The 20,846-nt window shown below is 37.3% G+C and overlaps 1 protein-coding gene across 3 annotated transcripts in view; it reads right to left on the bottom strand.

Moving 5' to 3' along the window:
- The window catches only part of IQGAP2 (IQ motif containing GTPase activating protein 2), a 340,434-nt gene that overhangs the window by 62,164 nt on the left and 257,424 nt on the right, over positions 1-20,846 (bottom strand). For all 3 annotated transcript variants that reach the window (XM_072606382.1, XM_072606381.1, XM_072606383.1), the window contains 6 exons: positions 19,703-19,845; positions 17,858-18,028; positions 8,413-8,496; positions 6,397-6,468; positions 5,484-5,553; positions 4,100-4,308 (listed from right to left, as the gene is read on the bottom strand). In XM_072606382.1, coding sequence (XP_072462483.1) covers positions 4,100-4,308; positions 5,484-5,553; positions 6,397-6,468; positions 8,413-8,496; positions 17,858-18,028; positions 19,703-19,845 — 749 coding nt within the window. The remainder of the gene's footprint in view (positions 1-4,099; positions 4,309-5,483; positions 5,554-6,396; positions 6,469-8,412; positions 8,497-17,857; positions 18,029-19,702; positions 19,846-20,846) is intronic.

The following is a 20,846-nucleotide window of genomic DNA, read 5'->3' as shown; positions in this document are numbered from 1 at the left end:
ACTGTTCAGTCATACTTTGGGATAGCTTTGAGGACAGGGGCTTTGCTTTTTTTCATCTCCATATCCCCAGTCATTGGGACATTGTGCACAGTGCAACGTCGGACACAAATTATGCATGGAATAAATCTTTGCTCTACTTGCTTACTTGCAGAAATTCTGATTTTAGAATAATTAGGGAGTCTTACAGCTGCTTAATAAGAGAATTAGTCTTAATTTTAAATAGAAAATATTCTAAGTCTACAGCCATTATATTGACTTAAAATAATACACACAAAATACTGGTTTGTAGGAGATATTAAAATGTCCATTGTTTAAATATGGAAAACCATGCTCCTAATACCCAGAAACTAAGTGATACATCTCTCAGTAAGTACTGCCAGAGCTGAATACCTCCTGCAATGATAGTTTATACATCCAGAAATGACTGCAAGAACTCTCCGAAAGGAGATGCTGTGATGATGAGATTTCTCATTTTCGCCTTTCGTGAGGTGCCTGCCATCAGTCTGCTCTCAACCAAGTTTTAAAACTCGCCAACCTTCCTAAAGATTGGACGATCTGCTATGACTGAATTCCTAGGAGGGTGAAAATGTTTAAACTATTTACAATTTTTGAACTAAGCTTCTTTTAGATGTAAAACATTGCCTGTTTACATATTGACGAAAACATGATAAACTTCTTTGGGGTTTAAAATAACAAGAGCTACCCTTCGGAAGTTCTCATTTGACTAAATTTTAAAATCATACACCACTGTTCAGAACAATCTAAAAAATTACATAAATTGCATTCCAACAATTAGGAGTTTTTATAGGTGAGATATTCAATTGTAGGCCACTCCTCCCTTCTAGCTCTCCCCTCCTTTTAGACCTGGGATTTTATTTCCACAGGGAACCTAGAGGGAAAAGACTCCCTTCACCAAAGTAGCCCAACAATTGTGCTTCAATTTATAGTTGTCTGAGGGCATCGAGGAGAAGCCATATAACTTCCCCAAGGCACCCAGGCATCATGTGATTGTGGCTGGACCTGAACCCAGAGCTTCTTGATTCCCAAACTGCCACCCAATCTACCATACCTTTGAGGTGTACATTCATCCCTGTGATTTCCTGATACCTCCTTTCCTTCCAGTATTGATACAGTTATTGGAACTGAATGTAATTCAGTCAGAGAAGCATTTAGCACCTACTATGTGCAAAGGCATATATACATATACACACACACACACACACACACACACACACACACATATACATATAGCTATGGCTGCTGTTGGTTTTAGGCACTGCAGATACAAAATACACTACAATCTAAGAGCACAAGGGAGGAGGAAGAAAGAGGTGATTGAATGTAGATATTCATTACTTCAGAAAAAAGATGCTCTCCTATAACGGCTACAGCTAGCTTCTGAATTCCTTAGTAATTGAGGTTTTTTTATTCTCTATGATTCTTTCTTTAGCAGAGTGTTCTACTCTGAGACACTGGGATGTCTAGTGATTGGAAAGAGGGCAGAAAAATGAAAGGCAGGAAGCAATGACTGTACATCTGTCTTACTCTGATGTTTTGGTTCAAAACAAAACAGTCAGTCCCTGAAACAGTACTCCAGAACCAAATGGCTTGGTATTAGGGGACTTTGTCTCATCTGCCAAAAACAGAATTTACAAGGTTATGATGTAAACTCCTGGATGGAAAAAGGAAGGATGAAAAGGAGAAAATAACTTTTTTACTTAACTAGGGTTTCACTTCATTTGCGTCTATGATTTTTTTTTTTTACATGAAATTGACTCCCAAGGACCTACTGTGGTTGCAGAAGATGCTCCACAACATGGCTTCTCCCTACATCATGTAGCCATGTCACCTCCTCTTTGAAATTTCTTGGGATTTTCTCAGTTATTAATGCTTCCTCTCTCCCCCTTTATCTTTTTTGGGGGAGGGATCTTATTAATGTGCTTTTCCTAATCCATCGCTACCTCCTCCCTTTATGGTACAATGTCAGTTTTAAGGCAGGGACTATTTTTTACTCCCATATCAAAAGTACCTATTACCATGAGACCGTGCCTACAATAGGTGCTTAATTAAGTTATAAATACTTACTTAATTGAATTAGAACTCAGTAGTGTCCAGCCATCTGCCATCTGTTGCTCCTTCTCATCCATTTCTTTGTTCCTAGGGCTTTGTATAGGACCCTCCTTCCATCCCTCCCCTCTCACACCTTCTACGTCAGGACTCCTTTGTGGAAAGTCTGGTGTGAATTACAGATCCAAGGTGTCCCCAAAATCTTAGTGCAATTTTAAGTTTTAATAGAGAAGTTAGGGGCAGCTAGGTGGTGCAATGGATAGGGTACAGGACCTGGAGTCAGGAAGACTTGCATTCAAATCTGGCCTCGGACAGTAGCTGTGTGACCCTGGGTAAGTCACTTAACAATGTCTGCCTCAGTTTCCTTAGCTATGAAATGAGCTGAAAAAGGTAATGGCAAACCTACTCCAGTATCTTTTCCAAGAAAACCCAAAATGGGTCGTAAAAAGAAACGACTGAATAACAACCGCTGTTTTAGGAAAAACAGGAACAAAAGGAAATCAGGCTTCAATTTTCAATTAAAGTTATTAAGATTTAATTGAAGAGCTTAAAACTACACTAAGACTTTTGGAACACAGTGTACAACTAGGTTCTTTTTTTTTCTCCTAAGCCCGAACCCAGAACAAAAGGTCATTTTTGCTAGACTGCTACAATCTCATGAGCTTCTTCAGTGGACTAGTATGAGGCACATGTGCCATCACTCCTAGAGGCACATGAGTATGAGCTCAGAGAGAACTCAAAGGTCATCTATTCTAAGCTCTTCCTTTTACAGAAGAGGAAACTGAGATCACAGGCGTTAAATGATACACCAGGAAAGGAGGAATAAGAATTTATATAGGGCTTATTTACTATGTCCAGAGACTGTGCTAAAGACATTTTATGAACATTATTTCATCAGATCCTCACAACCACCCTGTGAGGAAGGTGCTATTATCTCCATTTTACAATTGAGGAAACTGAGGCAAACAGAGGTTAAGTGACTTCCCCAAGATTACATGAACATTTTAATCCAGATTTGAATTTATGTCAGACTCCAGGACCAGCACTCCATTCACTGTACCACCAGCTGCCGCCAGGAAGCTATTAAGTTGTAGGCCTAGGATTCAAATGTACCATGACTTCAAATTCAGAATTTTTCCCTTATATCATACAGATGTCTCAGTGTGTTTGCTTATACATGGTTTTAATACATGTACCATGGACTAGTGCAAACATATACACACACATATACACATATATGTATATACAAAGAGAAATAGATAGATGGACGGATGGATGAACAGACAGACAGATAGATAGATAAATAGATAGATAGACAGACAGACAGATGATAGAATCTGTGGCCTGTTGAGTCTCCATTTTTGGTGTCTAAGATATATTATACATTTAGTACTTAGCAATTTTCTTAAACAGTGGAATTTCCTACTTGTCCAGACTGGAAGTACAGCATCCACTCCCAGAATGAATCTCACTGCTGATCAGTACAAAAGTTTTGACTGGCTCCATTTTCCAGCTGGGCCATCTCACCATTCCTCAGACAGCCGGGTGGCTCCTCTGCTCCCAGAAGCTTACCATATTGGTGTTGGAATGATTGAGGACACTGAAAGGCTTTCGTTTTCATGCAATTCAGAACTCCAGAGCTCAAATAATCCACCAGCCTCAGCTTCCCCCAAAAGTAGGGATTATGGAGGCCATGTACCACAATCCCCAGTATTCCAATACATTTTAATGCAGTTTTAGAAAAAAAATGTAATAGAACTCTCCTAGAAAATGGAACTCTCTCAGAAAATCTATAGAGCATATGGAATATAAGAGGATCATGACCTAGGTCATTAAAATAATGCTTCCTAAAGTCACTATCACAAATTATACACAGAGATGAAATCAAGATATTCCATTTATTATAAATGAACCTTGAACAAATCACTCTGAGCTCTAAATGGGTTTAGCTAAATAGCAGCATGTCTGTGCATGTGGATGTCTTCTCTATATACACCTTTACTAGCTGAGAGTTGGAAAAAATCCTACTGACCTGCAGAGTGATCCTGTTTTTTACCAGTAGTCCAATCTTTATGTCCATCAAGTTCAGGTCTTTTTCCAGCTGTTGATTAGCCCTGATTTTGGTAACTACTTGCTCCCTTAATCTTGTCCTTTCCAGTTCTTCCTGTAAATCTAAATCACTTTGGTCCAATAGATACAAGAACTTGTACAGAACAGGCAAAGGAGGATTTTTATCATTCACTGCAGGGAAAGGAGAATGCATTCATAGAGTTAATTTGTTTGCATGGTTACAATGCCTACAGGGGGGAAAATCAGAACTTGGTTGTTAGAACCTTAGAACACGTTAAGCAAAGTACTTAGTCTGATGTTTGATCATTTCTACTTCTTTTAAATCGATACAAGAGAAACATAAATAGCATTATAACAAAATGTCCTCTCTAAACCAATACTAGTAAACACATGAACATACTCTACATGGGGCAAATCTCAAATAAAATCTAAAAATTTAAACTACTGACTTTTTAAAAATTAAACACGTATAAAGGTCATGCATCCACTTATGTACCAAGATGTACATATGTATTCCTAACAAAGAATAAAAAACAAATTGCTCCCTCTCCTTCCAAATCAGTGTATGTAGTTGTGTGTTTGCATTATTGCTGTTATTGACTCTATATGTGAGAGTAAATTTATATTTTGTTCTTATTCTATTGATGCCACTTACTTCACAAAGGTCTTTTTACATTTCTTTATAATCCTACTACCATAGTTTGGTTTCAGGTGTTGTGTTAAGTTTCTAGTAATAAAAATACCATTAAAAGAAATGAATACTCCTGATCACTAATATCAACATTATTTTCTATCTATATAATATTCATTTATCTTAGAAGCAAGGAAAGAACATTAGAGATTTCAATCCAACTCCCTTTGTCGTTTTATTGGTAAGTAAACCTAGGTACAGAAACAGAAGTGACTCACCCAGAGTCTTATATATGGTTCTGTCACTCCACTCTCCCCATCCCCACACTACCTAACAGCTCATACATGAGGCTCTTCAGATCAGCCAGATGGTTGATAAGAGATAAAATTCATGTAGAGAGGGACAATGTCCATGCTCATACATCTTTTAGAATATCCCTGATTCTTCATCTCAAACTGAATACATGAAAAACAGCATTAAATCTCTTTACAAAAATGAAATCTATTTTCCGCTTACCAAAAAATAAAATAAAGAGTACCAGCAGTTTCTTTTTCACCTGAGCATTAGTGATGACAAGCTGGTTCTGCACTAAGTGCCTGGATGCCAAACCCTGCTCTTGAAACAACAGACTGCAAAGGAACAACCAGGTAATTCTACTTGTTCTTGCTTGTTACCTCAAGAATTTATGCTCTATTTCCAAAATGATTTCACTTACCCAGGGTTTTATAGTCAACTCTAGCTCTGAACGCTCTTATATAGGACTGAAGTTTCACAATTTCCTCAATCTGGAAAAAGTTGAGAAAAGTCACAGCTGAAGAAAAGTCAGATCCTCAGTATTGCAAGTTACCATTCATTTTAACACCCCTAGATTTGAAATACGTGCTATGTGGACATTGGCTAGTTGAGCTTTTTTCTTTCCTTTGTATACAAATTCTCTAAGCAAATGAATAGCGCCAACGAGATGAAAGGAAATATGCTCAAAGTGCTGAAGAATGCTTCAAGACTTCATTATAGCGTTGGAATGTAAATGTGGCATCCACTATAAATGGATTTATTTATTAAAAAGCTCTGCCCCTCCCAATGCTTACAATGGTCTCAAGGGAAATACATTAAAAAAACACAAACATTATTCGGTACAATAGTTACTGTAGTGACTGAGGATAATAACAATCTCATTTCCTTAAATGCATATACATAAGCACATAATAATTAGGTGGTTTCACAAATAAAACCTGGCTTTCCCTCCAAGGAGTCCAAATTGTGATATTTCACTCTATGTAAATCATGTAATGCCCACATAGTATATAATCAGAAAAGGAAGCGGAGCAGTCTTGTAGCAAGATTGAGGAATACAAGAGAGTCAGCCCAGTTACTGCACTGGCCCCCAACAGAGGGAGACCTAGTGGTCCCAAATACTAGGCAAAGGCTCCACAGAGGATTTATAGGAATATACGGACAAGAATTCCGTACAGGATAGGGACATGCGGCTAAGTCGCTGTACCCAATGCATGCTGTACCTACAACAATAAGAACATAGATTCATTGAAACATTAAAGTTTAGTTACATCCACTATACAATGATAGTGAGGAGTTTTATCAGTTATTAAAGAGGAAAATAAATTTCTTACGTGTTGCTTGAAATGAAGCTTTCGTGAAATGTAACGCCTTCTTGCTACTATCATTCTGTACCAGGACTGAATCTAAAAAGAGAAGTCACAGAACATTCAAGAAAACTTCATGCCGTTTTTCTTCAAATTAATACTAATATCTTATGTGATGACGTCAAGAAAAGCATTGCATTTGGCAAAAAAAGACATTTTTCCTTCCACATCTTTCTTTATATTTCTTCTAAGGCATACAAAAACACTTTTCTTTTTATTCCTTTTTCTCCTTAACTAGTATGAGACAGGAGGAAGGCATCCGAAGTCTTAAAACATTTAAGAAGAGAGAGAGAAGGAAACTTTCAAGAGGGCAAGAGATTTACCTTAGGCTATAATCAGTCAGAGGTTAAATTTGACTAATGACAGTTCTCTCTCTTTGGTGGAATTTTTGCGAAAAGCTTAGCTGTGCTACTTTCAGCCCTTCCTCCATGGTAGAGGTGATCCTGCTTCACAAGGGAATACCAGCCTCCCAATTTTAGCCAATGATTTTCTGAGAGGATAAATATGCTCTCTAAGACAACACAGTCTTATTGAATGTCTATGCTCACAACAAACTCAATCAGTTCCTTGTCTCTTCCTTCAAAATGGTACTTTTGCAGGCTAAACCTACCTTGTTGTCATTTGAAAGAAATTCAAGCATTCCCCATTCATCTTTCTCATTTGTCCAATGGATTATTTCTGTTCTGTTCACGTCAGTTAGATGTATGTTCTGCTATCTGCCCTGTCCCCATTAACTTACTGGAAAGCAAGGAGTCTTTTCCCCACTGTAGCTTTGTTTCCCCTTGAATTAGTGTTCTGTATGGAATGGGTAAATAAAAGTTGACTGCGTAGTTGGAGAAACTTTTGCAACATCATATTGGGATGCAAAGAAGAAACTCATATAAATCAGCTTTACTTTAGCTGCTGAGTGATCATTTCTGAGTGTTTGGAATTAAAACTAAAATAAACAATCAGTTAACCAACAAGCATTTATTAAAAGTTTATGATGTGCCAGGCACCGTATTAAGTGTAGAGAATTAAAAAACAAAAACAGTTCCTTCCCTCAAGAAGTGGTAATTCTAAGAGGGGGATAACATGTATTAAAATAGGTACACACAATATGCATGCAGAGTAGAAAGAAAGCAATCTTAGAGTGGAGGCAGCTGGTTGGGTAGGTGAGGGTTAATAGTGGTGGTAGGTGGAAAAGACCTCCTGCAGTATTTAAGTCTTATCTTGAAGTCAGGGATTTTAGGAGGGAGAGGTGATAAGTAAGAACACTCCTGGGAAGTAGACATCAGAGAGGGATGAAGAGGGAAAAGAGGCCTTTAAATTTGACAATTATGAAGAGATCTGTGATAACTTTGGAGCAAGAAGTTTCAGTTGAATGATAGGCCAGAAGCCAGATTGCAGAGATTTTAGAAAAGAGTAAAAGAGGAGGAAGAGAACCGCCTAGTAAGCTTTTTCAAGAAGGTTAGCTGGGAAGAGAAAGAAATACACAAGAGGATGGCGAGCAGTGATGGTAGGATCTAGTGATAATGTTATCAAGATGTGAGGAGACTTGGAATAATTTGTAGGTAGCAGGGAAAGAGTCAACGGACAGGGAGAGATAGGAGATTACATAAAGAAGGGAGGTTGAGAGTGGAAGCAATCTGTTAGAGAAACTCGGGAGAGGATAGCAGGGTGGACCTTAGCAAGGACAAGGTACATGCATTGATCAGAAAGCCAAGAAAGGAGGAGGGAGTGAAGGGTTCTATCAGAGGTAAGTGAAATGAGAAGGGGAGAAAAGAGAGCTCTTGGCAAATGAGCTGATTTTTGCAGGGAAGGTGAAGTATGAGTTAATGTTCTCATCTAATTGTTTTGGGGCTGTGGTGGGAAGCTTGAGGAGAGAAGGTTTGATATAAATGCTGGGGTGAGTAGACTAGAAAATCAATTAAAGAGATGTGAAAGGATTTACCTGCTGCACTTAGGTGTCAGATGAAACTTAAAATATGAAAGAATCCTTACCTTAATAATAAAAGAAACATTTCTAGCAAAAAAGTTTTTCCTCTCAGAAAATTTTTTCCGCTCTGTATAGCCCCTCCACACAGACTATATAAAAAAGAAAGAAAAGACAGGTTATTGTTTTTATTTACTTGTAGTGAAGGAAAGAAAAATTAGCAAATTCTCGTAGGAAGTACTGGAAGAAAAATTTACAACGGAGTATCAGTGTGGAATTCATTCATCTTATGGTATCAGGCAAACTTCCATGACCTTGATGCCCTGGGCATGGTTTGTAGTAATGGACTTTGGTGTATGAGCAGGGGCTAAAGCTAACTTGTTTAAAATGTACACATACATACATAAATATATATATATACATATACATACATACATATGTATATAAATAATTTTACCCCATTACATGCTAAAATGATTTTTAACATTTGTTTTTTAAGCATTGAGTTCCAAATTCTATCCCTCCCTCCCTCCCTTAATGGTAAGCAATGAGATATAGGTAATACATGTGCAATCATGTAAAACATTTCCTTATTACCATTTTGGACAAGAAGACTCAAATAAAATATAAAAAAGAATGAAAGTGAAAATAGCACCTTCAGTCTGTATTCAGAGAAATATCAGTTCTTTCTCTGGAGGCTGAGAGTATTCTTCATCATGAGTCCTTTGGGATTGTCTTGGATCAGAGAATAGTTAAGTCATTCACGTTTCTTCTTCGAACTATATTGCTATTACTGTGTACAACATTCTGATGACTCTGCTTACTTCACCATGCATCAGTTCATGTAAGTCTTTCCAGGTTTCTCTAAAACTATCCAGTTTGTTTTTCTTAAAGCACAATAATATTCCATTACAATCAGATACCACAGCTTGTTTAGTCATTCCCTAATTGTGGGCATCCCTTTGATTTCCAATACTTAGCTACCACAAAAAGAGCTGCTATAAATATTTTTTAACAAATAGTTTCTCTCTTCCCCCCTGCCTTTTTTTTTTTAATGTCTTTGGGATATAGACCTGGCAGAGAGTGGTATTGCTGGATCAAGGAGTACACACAATTTTATAGCCTTTGGGTACAGTTCCAAACTGCTCTCCAGAATGGATGGACCAAGTTCATAACTCCATCAAGAGTGCACTAATGTCTCAGTTTTTCCACATCCCCTACAGTATTTATCATTTTCCTTTTTTATCATATTAACCAATTTGATAGGTGTGAGGTAGTACCTCAGAGTTCTTTTAATTTGTATTTCCCTAATCAATAGAGATTTAGAGAATTTTCTCATATGAATGTAGATAGCTTTGATTTCTGCATCTGAAAATTGCCTATTCATATCCTTTGATCACTAATCAATTGGAGAATGACATATTTTTTATAATTTGACTCAGCTACTTGAGAAATAAGGCCTTTATCAGAGACATTTGTTGCAAAATTTTTTCCTAGTTTTATGCTTTCCTTTTAATTTTGGTTGCATTGAGTTTTTTTGTGTGTGCAAAAACTTTTTAATTTTATGGAGTCAAAATTATCTATTTTACATTTTGTAATGCCCTCTATATTTTCTTTGGTACTAAATAAAGTCTTCCCTTGTATCTGGGAAATAAACTATTCCATGTTCTCTTAAATTCCTTGTAGTGTCACCCTTTCTGTGTAAACCATGGACCCATTTTAACCTTATCTTGGTATACAGTGTGAGATGTTGGTCTCTACCTTGTTTCTGCCATACTGTTTTCCAGTTTTCCCAACTAAAGGTAACTGTAAATGCTTTCTTGAAGATCAGCAAAGCACAAGAAGTCCCTTGTTTTGAGGTATTAATCTAAATCTCCACCCTCTAAGTTCATAATGAAAAATAATTGGAATCTTTTCTACATAAATTTAAAAACATGATTATCTAGTTTCCCTAAATGACATTGTGTTGCCTCAGAACAACAACAGTAGCTTAACTTGAAAAAAGTGGTTCATTCATTGTGACCCAAATGGGAAAAGAAAACATGCTACCAAAATGTCACCCTCGAACTTAGAGGACATAAAATAGGAAAAACACAGTAGTTAGTATGTCCCATTAATAATTTATGAGCTCTCCATCTCCTTTTATAAGTGTATATGACTAGAATATATCCATATAAATGCACTTCATATATGTGCTCCAACAACTAACACACACTTTCAAAAGGAAATCTTGATTCATGGTGGGGGTTATACTGTATAGTCAATGAACTACTGAATTGGGAGTAGGATTCATTTCCTGACCCCGAGTTCCATGTATCTAATACAGATCTTGATATTATACCCTCTGGATCTGTTAGAATCAAGGATAAGATTGCAAATATGATTCACATTTCCCCCAAACCTTTGAAAATAAAACACCCTGATTATAAGGATCACAGAGAAATACACCAGAATTTCAGAGAAATGACTCTGAAGAGTCAATGAAGAGAAATTATAAACAACTCTAAAACTTGTCATTGCAGATGTAATGATTAGGAAAGCAGATATGTGAGAGTCATATCCACTAAATTTGCTTATGATCCATATTCAGTATCATGAAATTCCTTGCTCCCCACCTTCCCAACAAGATTGTATAAAATAAGAAATGTTAGAAATCTTTTAATTCTTAATCTTAAAATAAAGATGCATTAATTTTGTAGTAATTTTAAATGGAGAGGAGTGGAAGCTTGAGTTTCATGCCTGACAAATTTCTAGAATGGATTATTAAAAAGTCATCACAAAATGAGAGCATGGATTTACTTAAAACAAATGATTATCTTTAACATGACTCCTCCTTTTTCAACTGTCGAAATATTTTTTTACATCCTTTAAAGCCTGTACAAGTAGCATAGTGGTTTTGGAGTCCAGAAGACCTGGTTTAGTTAAAATTGTGCTTCTGACACAACTAGCTGAGTGACCCTGGGTGAGTCACTTAAATCTTGAAAGATAAGTCAGGCAAATGACTCAAACTTCTTGCCAACTTTTAGGTTTGCTACAATCTGTGTTGATGAAGTCCCCACATTGGGAGTTCCCAATGCTGACAAATTTAGTATTATGTATCTGTGTATTTAGTATCATGTATTCTGATTAAAATTTAATTCAAATGTCACTTTCTTCATGAAATTTTTTCCATGATCCCACTGTAATCCACAACTTTCCCCCTTAGAACTCACCCTCTACCTTGGATCCCTACAATACACTTAGGTGATACAGTGCATTACACGTTTGTGATTTTTTTTGTCCTATTGAACTCCATGACGACAGGTGCTATATCTTATCTAAACTTTCTATCTCCCTCACTACCTAGCACAATGCTTTGTTCACAGCTAGTGTTTCATAAATGGTTGCTGAATAGATGAATGAGTGCCATGCCAAATTTAACTAGTCTTAAAAATAAAGACTGGATTGGTAGTTCATGAAAATGCTAGACCAAGGAATCTGATTATATATCTTGATGGCAACAAAGCATCCGACAATTTCATGATAACTGGACAGAGAAATGGGGATCAAGTTATATTAGAATTGGGTGACTTTATAGATAGTTGAATAATTATACCCTAAAATGTTGATGGATTCCTGTATCTGAAGAGAGACCTTAAATTACATGCTACAAAACTTCTCTTTGACTCTGTCCAGTTCAACATTTTTATCAATGGTATTTAAATACGGTAGTAGGAACACAGAATTAGAACTAGAAGGGACTTCAGAGACCATTAAAAAACCAACAACCTCATAATCCAAATTAGCAAAAGGAGGCCCAGTAATATGGAACTGTGTTTTATTCAACTGAATGAAGTGGATGAAGGCATTGAAAATGTGCTTACAGAATTTTGCCAATGGTAAAGTAAAAAGTTTAAGAAATGCTTCTTCCAGCTTCCTGTCAGACATTTCTTACTCAGAAATGAAATAACTTTATAAGATTGATTCACTTTCAAGTAGATAAGTAGCCCAAAGATGTAAAAAGGAAGTCTTGAAAAGAAGAAATACACTAATGATACACGAGTGTCTCAACTTTGGGCAATCAAGAGAAAAAGCTTAGCTATGATAAAATTCAGTCTTGGTGAGAGTATGAAGACAAAGACACGTTATTAGTACACCGTGACTAGAACGGGTACAGCCTTTGGGTTGTCAATAGCCTACCAGTACCTTAAATTTAACACATCCCAAAGTGCAGTCATCACCTCGCAGGGCAAACTTTTAATTCTTCCTGATCTCCGTATTTCTGCTATTGGCATTACCACCTTTTCTGGTCACTCAAGTCCAAAACTAGTCCCTTTCCTCACATACGTAGGTGTCAAATTCTCCTCCTCCAAGGAATAAAATTAAAAAAGACACCCTCCTTTAGTCTGACTCTAAAGAACTCAGGATTCATGGATAAATCCATCAGAACGTGAGTTCCTGAAGGACATGAATTGTGCTTTATTATCATTGGCAGTATTTAGCACAGTGCCTGGTACCTGTTAAGTGCTTAATGAATGCTTGCTCATTAACTGATTGAGGAGAAATGAGTTAGCCATATGCCTGATTCTCTACCAGACTATTAGAGATTAGAGATGTCAGACTATCACATATCAAATTACCATGATGAGCTAGTCCGATGCAGACCACTTTTGATATTCTCCTAAGTCAAATCAAGGAGTCTCCCAATCATAGACTTTGGCTTAAAAATAAACAGGAATACAATACAGGGAAAGCATTGTCAGAGTCCCAGAATAGCAACAGTGGGAATACGTAATGAGTTACTGAAACTATTGAATAAAGATAAATTAATAGAGCAGGTTTTTAAAAAAGGGCTGAAGTCAGGCTCCCAAATGATTCAGGGAAGGAATTTTATTTCAAGTCTTCCCTTTTGTCTTCCTACAGAAAAAAAGCAGCTCATGAGGCTGACAAAACATCAAAAGGAAACTGTGTTTGAACCACAGTCCTACAAAAGGATGGAGAGAGGATGGAGCTAAGGATCATTTGTCAAAATTGCTGGAGAAACATCACTTCTCCTTTATCATATTGTAAAAGATTACAATATAATATAACAACATTAATTGCTAATAACAAAAGTGTATAAAGGAACACCTTTGGAAGATTTAAGATATGACGGCCAACTAGATTTCAGAGGACTGGTGAAGAATGTTACCTACCTGCTGACCAAGAGGAGATGGACTCAATATACAAAAGGAGGTATGTGTGGGTGTGGGTGTGCACACACATATACACACATGTACACACATATATGTATATATAAAATGCATGTGTGTATATACATATATGTGATGTGTGTATATGTATATGTGTATATATATTTGACATGGCTAATATGTGGATAATATGCTTTCCTTGATGATGCATATCTGTTATTCTGATCTTGAATTCTATACTACTAGACTGCTGTCCAGATCATTCTAGAACTTTTTTCTGGACCTAGTGTCTCTTTACCTTGGAAAACCCAATTATTCCTTTCCCAGAGGACCCTCACCCTGAAATATCTCTCCGCTAAATGCACCCTGGTTTTCAAGTTTCAAGTTTCTCCTGTTGCCTCCATCTTGGGGAGAGGCCCAGACCAGCCTTCATTCTGCTCTTGACTTTGCAGACTTCCCACTACCCCCCACGGCCAGCACATTCATTTCCAACCACCTCCTTAGCCCATCTGCTTTTTTAGCTTCCTGCTGTGTTCTGCCTTCCCTTTTTTTAGACTATAAGCTCCTTGATAAACTTTCTTTTCACTTGTATTTGTATTCTCAGAACTTAGCAAAGCCTCTGATACAAAGTTAAGTGCTTAATAAATCCTTGTTGACTTCCTTAGACTGTGCTTTGTGGTTGTTGATGAGGGGGGGGATATCTGGGTAGGGGACATGGAGCCCCCTTTCCTCAAAAAAGAGGGATATTGAAATACTTTTTAAAATGCACAGAAAACAGAAGGTGGTTCAAGCAGATCATCTTTGAAAGTGACATTGAATTTACTGTATACTTTTAAGGGCAGTATGTAATAAATTATTGCAGTTTCCTACATAATCGTCCTTTTCCTGCTCTGTTATGGAAATATTCCCCCTTAGAGAAATGGCTACTTCTCTTATTTTAAATAAGTGATTATTAGGAAGAGCTCCAGGGTTTTTTCCTTTTACCTGTTTCCTCATTCATTTGTGACTGCACAGACCTGCCTCACTTAAATCCAATTCATTTACATGATATCACTTTCCTGAAGTCACATCCTCTTCAAGAAGGAAGGACAAACAACCACCAGTTATACAGCTGCCTCACTGGGGATACAATTGGCCAACTGCAGTGGCTTGCTTGCTTCCTCTCCCTCCTCTACCTTTGCCCACATAGGGAATCTAACCCTCACCCACACGTACACTGCCTAAAGAAATGCAAATTTTGACGGGTGAAACCTCAAAGACGGGACAGATTTCTTTTTTTTAAGGACCAAGCCTTAAACCTGAATCTCTTTGACTCTCACAGATTGCCCAACTCTAAGTCTGAGTCCAAGCCTACCTAGGTCATTGTTGGAGTTCCGATGGCTCAGAGCAAATGTAAATAGCAATTGTTTCTGTTTTGGTCAGAGACCTTGAGGGTCTTCTCCGCCCAGATTGACTTTTTTTTTTTTTTTTTTTGATAAGGTAAAAGTGGCCATATTTTGCTCATTTCTTACCTAGCCTTAATCACTGAATGGGTGTTGCCTTAGATAAATAAACTAAGACCTAGGAAAGACCTAAGCCTTAAAAGGCCAAGGTCTCCCACTGCATCCAGGAGATCTCCAGTGTCCTGATAGATGGCCACCGGACCCAGATGGCTCTGGAGGAGAAAGCGAGGCTTGCTCATAACCTCAGCCATTCAAACAAAATGACAGCGTCCTAAGTGTGAAAGACTGAATATTTCTAAACCAGCAGCAATGACGCTGGGGCTGAAAGATATTTATAAAGGTTAGGTTTTTGTTCCTATTTTTTTCTAACGTACTCAATATCCACAAGCAAACACAAATATTGAAATACATAATCCAGGACTATAGGGGAAAAAAGAATATTTCTTGTCTATTTCTTCCCTCTGCATTATATCATGTCATTCTATATATTTATATGTGCTTCATATTTGTCATTTTCTGGCCTAGTACTATCCCACTACATTCATGTATCAAAATTTGTTCGGCTTTTCCCTAATCAAAAGGAAAATAATGTGTTTCTGACTGTTTTACTACTTTTGTGAATATTTTTGTATAGGTAGACTGGATAGTTCTGGTAGTAGGCTCACTACATCAAAGGGAAAGAAAAAATTTCTTTTACTTTCAGAAAAGGTTGTATAAATTCACAGCTCTGCCAAGTTCGTAATAACATGTCTTTTTCTTCACAGTCACAGTAGCACTGAATTTTTTGCAGCTGAGGATAAAATAGTATCTCAATTGTTTTCATTTGCATTTCTGTAACACAAATTTTGAATACTGTTGTCACGCATTTATTGATAAAGCTGTTTCTTTTCCCCAGAAGTATTTGCCTCATATCTTTTGACCACTCATGAATCGTATTCTTATTAAGTTAATGCCATCCTTATTAGCCTGAGAGGGAAGATTGTTAGCAAAAGAACAGCAGCATTTTCCCCAATTTATTTCCTTGATTTGGAGGTTGATGTTGGCTTTTGTTGCACACTATGTTTTTATTTTAAAAAAGCAATATACCTGGGTATGTGTGTGTATATGTGTACACTCACACACACATATTTCCTCCTCCTACAGTCCTGCCTCTGATATCTACTATCTATCTTTTACCTTGGGTGAATGACTTACTTGCTAGGATTTCATCCTCTTTAAAATGAGAGTTGGAATATATGGCATCTGAGATACCTTTCAGCTCTAAATCTGTGATTCTATTTCTACTTGTCCATTAGCTATGAAATTTGACCATCTCCCTACTGGTATAACATTTCCTTATCTTCTAATTTTTAAGTGTGATTTCTTTTAAATTTAGGTCATTGGTCCTTTCGGAATGTTACTGTGGTCTATATGGAGCTTAATTCCATTTTTTTCACCAAGGTGTTATTTTTGTCGTTGTTGTGGTTGTTGATAATGAACTTGCCCAGTGTTCTTTTGTCTTAAATTTATGGAACTTCAGTCTACTGTATGTATCTGCTTCAATTTCACAGTTATCCACTCTGCTCCATTGTTGTTTTTCTAGTTTTTAATAGCACTAAGGAATTTAGCTAAATAAGATTTTATAATATTCATTGTAACAATTTTATAATTTGAATCTCAGTATAATGTGGGATCTTCAGAACTTGTTTTTGATATTCTATCTGCTTGTTCTCTCACAAGCCTGCAATTGTTTAAATCTATGAAGTATTCAATGAATATTTGGAATGATACTGCACTAAATTTATGGATTCATTTGGGTAGCACTGCAGCTTCATTAGATTGGCTTGCTCCAGCCACAGCTCTTAAACTTTTCATCAATTATAATATTCCTCCTTTATTTTTTTTTAAGGTTATTTTTACCTTTAGATCTTCTCTGTGTCATCAGAGGGGAATGCCCAAGTATCTGATACATTGTGAACAGAGGCACATCTGAGCGATCTCACTATATAATTTGTTGCTCCCAAAGGAAAAGATACTTAATACTTAATGAAAAGAAGCAGGAGAGGTGTGCTCTGAGTGCAACATGAGTGCGATGCAGAAAATAAAGACTGACCAGATTGGCATCAGCTTTTAGGCAAGAAGGATTGAATTTAAATACATCATTTCTTTATCGCTAACATCCCTAGATGTAAAGGAAGAATGTGTGAGGCTCACAGCAAAGGGAAGTACAATCAGAATTATATCTTCACACTTCAGTGATGTGGATTGCAAAAACTTACTTAAATCAGAACACATCAAAGCTGGGGGAAAACTTAATCCTTTTGATAGGCAAAAAGTCATTGTAAAGCTTGGAATGAAAACCTGGTACCCATTTCTGATTTCAGTAAAGACTTCTGGATTATAGAATCCTCGAATGAGAACTAAAGGGCATTAGAAATGTTGGTCTAACTGCCTATCCCTCCACCTGCCATCTTCACAGATCATGAGAGGGTCTGAGTTTAAATAACTTGCCCAAGGTTTGGCAGGTTAATAAGTAGTAGGATCAGACTTGGAACCTAAGTCTTCTGACTCCAAAGACAGCACTGCATCATTACACTGTACCAGGCTGTGAACCTTAGGAATGGGGAAGGAACATCCTTGAAATTTTTCTCCTGAAATGAAAGTATTTCTGCCTGATTTATTTTTGCCCCTTTTATCAGAGTTCAGAGACTATACGATATCTTCTTACCAACGGGCAAAAGAGATGTCCCAAACACAAGTGGACATTAGTTGGGAAGATTCCAATCGCAAACCTCCCTTCAAAAAAACCATGCTTTTCCTCATAATTAATTTTAAAAAGTTATCATTTTGTCTAGAAAATGTGATTACCACAAGGACGTCATTCAATACTGATGACAAAATTTTGCAGTTAGCTCACATACCTGTATTTTGATCACTTCAGGCTCATGGTCACTTAAGAAAGCTTTTCTATTTTTAAATTCTTCTTTAACACGGGCCATTAAAGGTGTTGTATTAAAGTCATCCAACATTTTTTCACCGGAAGACCACAATTCATCCAAAAGGTAGCCTTCTGTTATTTTAACGATGAGATCCTGGTGAGACATTTTTATATGGTTATACTAAATAAAAGTTTAAGTAAAATGAAATACTTCATGACTTCTATCTCAATTATTATGGATTCTTCACTGGTTATCTTCAAGAGGAATACATAATCTCCTCCCACCATCTCCCCTGACCCATTCAGAAATGAAAAGACAGGCATTTTTCTGAACTGGCCTAAATGCAGTCTTTCTCCAAGGCAGGGCGATTGCTGGATCTCTTGGGGCACTTGCTAGCGTTACAATCTTGGGATTCTTTGATTATTAGAATTTCCTGTGCTCTCTTTTATTCTTGAGCTTACCTCACATTTTACTCTTTCACGTTTTTACTTCCATCTTATTCTCTCTACGACTTTCACCTTAGCCATCTTTCATACGGCAATGTTTTGGTTATTTACTGGTCAATGATACCTGGTAGAATGTCCAGTCTAAAAGTTCTTTTTTTTTCCTACTACATTCTAGCTATTTCTCCGAGTGAGACATAAGAAGTGAGGATGATTATGACCAGCCTCCTGACAGAAAGGCGATGGTCCCCAGGGGCAAGAAGACACACTTTTGGACATGGCCACTGTGCAGAAATTCATTTGGCTTGATTATGTTTATTTGACAACGGGGTTTTTCCTAAGTTTTTAATTAGGATGGGTTAAGGGAGGACAAAGGTAGTAGGCATGCAGTATTGATTCCCCTCCCACAAAAGAAGACCGCTGAAAGAAACTTTTTTTTTAATGTACAGAAGAGAGCAGAAATAAGTTCAGAAGGAAGCGCATATCAGCAGGGCAGTTTTGGAAATATGATTTGGAATTTATTATAAACTTTTTTTTCAAGGCCATATGAAATATCTCTCCATGTAGCTTGTATTTAATCCTAGGAGTAATGGGAAGTCACTAGAGTTTACTGAGGAGGGGAAAGACACGGATAGACTTGTGCTTTAGGAAAGCTACCTTGTCAGCCGTTTGGAGGATGGAATGGACAAAGGAGGAAACTGAGGAATTAGAAGGCTATTACAATGGTCCAGGAAACAGGGGATGAGGGCATAACAGAAGATGGTAGCCATGGGAATGAATGGATGTAAAAGATGTTGTGAAGGGAAAGACCTCACAAGTTATTGGCTTTGATTGATGAAGGACAGTGAGGAGGCAAGGAGGATGACAAGGCTTGGAAGTTCTGACCTATAGCAGGCTAAGTCTATGGTGTATCCACATGAAATTACATTATTTTCTGGGAGTGGGAACCCTGTAGGGTACCTAAAGAAGGGTGAACCAGTAAAGATTAGAAACAGAGCAGATTACAGCTCCAGTATTTATTGCAGTAGGATAGGGCTTGTGAGTAGCTCCTGTACTTCCACAGCCGAGGTAAGATGGGGAAACAAAGTTTTAAAACATATACTCTCAAATCCAACAGTTTTTCATAGAATAGGAATAAAAACCAGATAAATTGGTCTGATGCTAAGAGGTCAAGCTTAGGCAGAAAGGCAATATAAATCTGTGTGTTCACTTCTACTATCTAAGGATAATATCTCTTCATATCCATTCCTCAAATAAATCAGTTATTGGTAACTCCTCCTTCCTCAAAAAAAAAAAAAAAGCCCTTTCTTCTTCTAAATACAAAAAGAAACACAAGGGCTCTTCTCTTTTTGAATTTTCAGTTAGGTCCCTTTCAGTACCATACCTTTATTTCACGCTCTGACAGCCAAGATAATTTCTCTCCATAATTTTCCGGATAAACCCAGGTACCCACTCCTGTTTCTGTGTGGTAATAGTAGTTGTAAATATCACGCAACGTGAGTTTGATCCATGCGCCTTCCGTGGTCACTAAATGCAAAAACAGGACACATTCCATTGAAGATGAAGACAGGAAATTTTAATGACAGGGTAGTCCTCTTTTCAATATATGAAATAACAGGAAACACCGAGATGGTCTAGTCATAGTTGCTAGAAATGGACTCCTGATGTGAAAGGAAGCATCACTGCGGATCAAGGATCAAGGGGCTACTTAAACATTTTTTTTAATTTTGTGGGCTTCTTTAGCACTCAGATGAAACCTAGAATATATACTGTGATCTGTTCCCTAGCTTCATAACTGAAATTCTGGTTAGAGGTGAGCAACAATAAACATGTCATTTTTTTAACTTACAAGTGCATGGACTCTGAAACATGGATATGATCCTCCTGAGAGTTAAGAACCTCTATTTGAGATGCTCAAAGACCAAACTGCACATACAACGTGGGTTGCAAGGTGGGAAGGGGGAGATGGAAGGAAAGAAGCACACAGGAGGGGAGAGAAAAGAGCAAATGATTTTTCATCCTGAAACCTACAATTTTGGCGGGTGAAGATAAGATTCAGTACAGGCTGGAGGTGGGGAAATTGCATAAAGAGAGCAGAAGAAAAGTGGCCACATGCCCCAGACTCTATGTAGGCCAACACTCTGGTAGCATGAACCTTCTTGCTTGATTCCTTGTCTTTCCAGAAGAGTTCATAATATACTCTTGGAAGAAGGGGAATTTGTGTCTTTGTTTTTTCTCTTTGTATGCACAGCATCTATCACAGTGCCTGGCATGAACCAGAAGCTTAAGAAATGCATGTTGAACAAATGAAGAGCTTTCTTACTCTATGAACCTAACAGACACTGAAAAATGCCATCTATTCTGATTATTCCCAGGAGAATGAATATTGATTCAATAAGAGAATATTTCTGAATACAAAATAACATGTGCAAATTAGAAGTCAGCTAACTGAGGTGGACAAAGTGCTAGACCTGGAGTCAAGAAGACCTGTTGTTAAATTCAGCCTCAGAAGTTTACTAGCTGTGGGA

The sequence above is a fragment of the Notamacropus eugenii genome, chromosome 4 (assembly GCF_028372415.1).
Source record: "Notamacropus eugenii isolate mMacEug1 chromosome 4, mMacEug1.pri_v2, whole genome shotgun sequence".
NCBI lineage: Eukaryota > Metazoa > Chordata > Mammalia > Diprotodontia > Macropodidae > Notamacropus > Notamacropus eugenii.
Note: the sequence above shows the minus strand (reverse complement) of the source record. Positions and strands in the feature narration are given on the sequence as shown.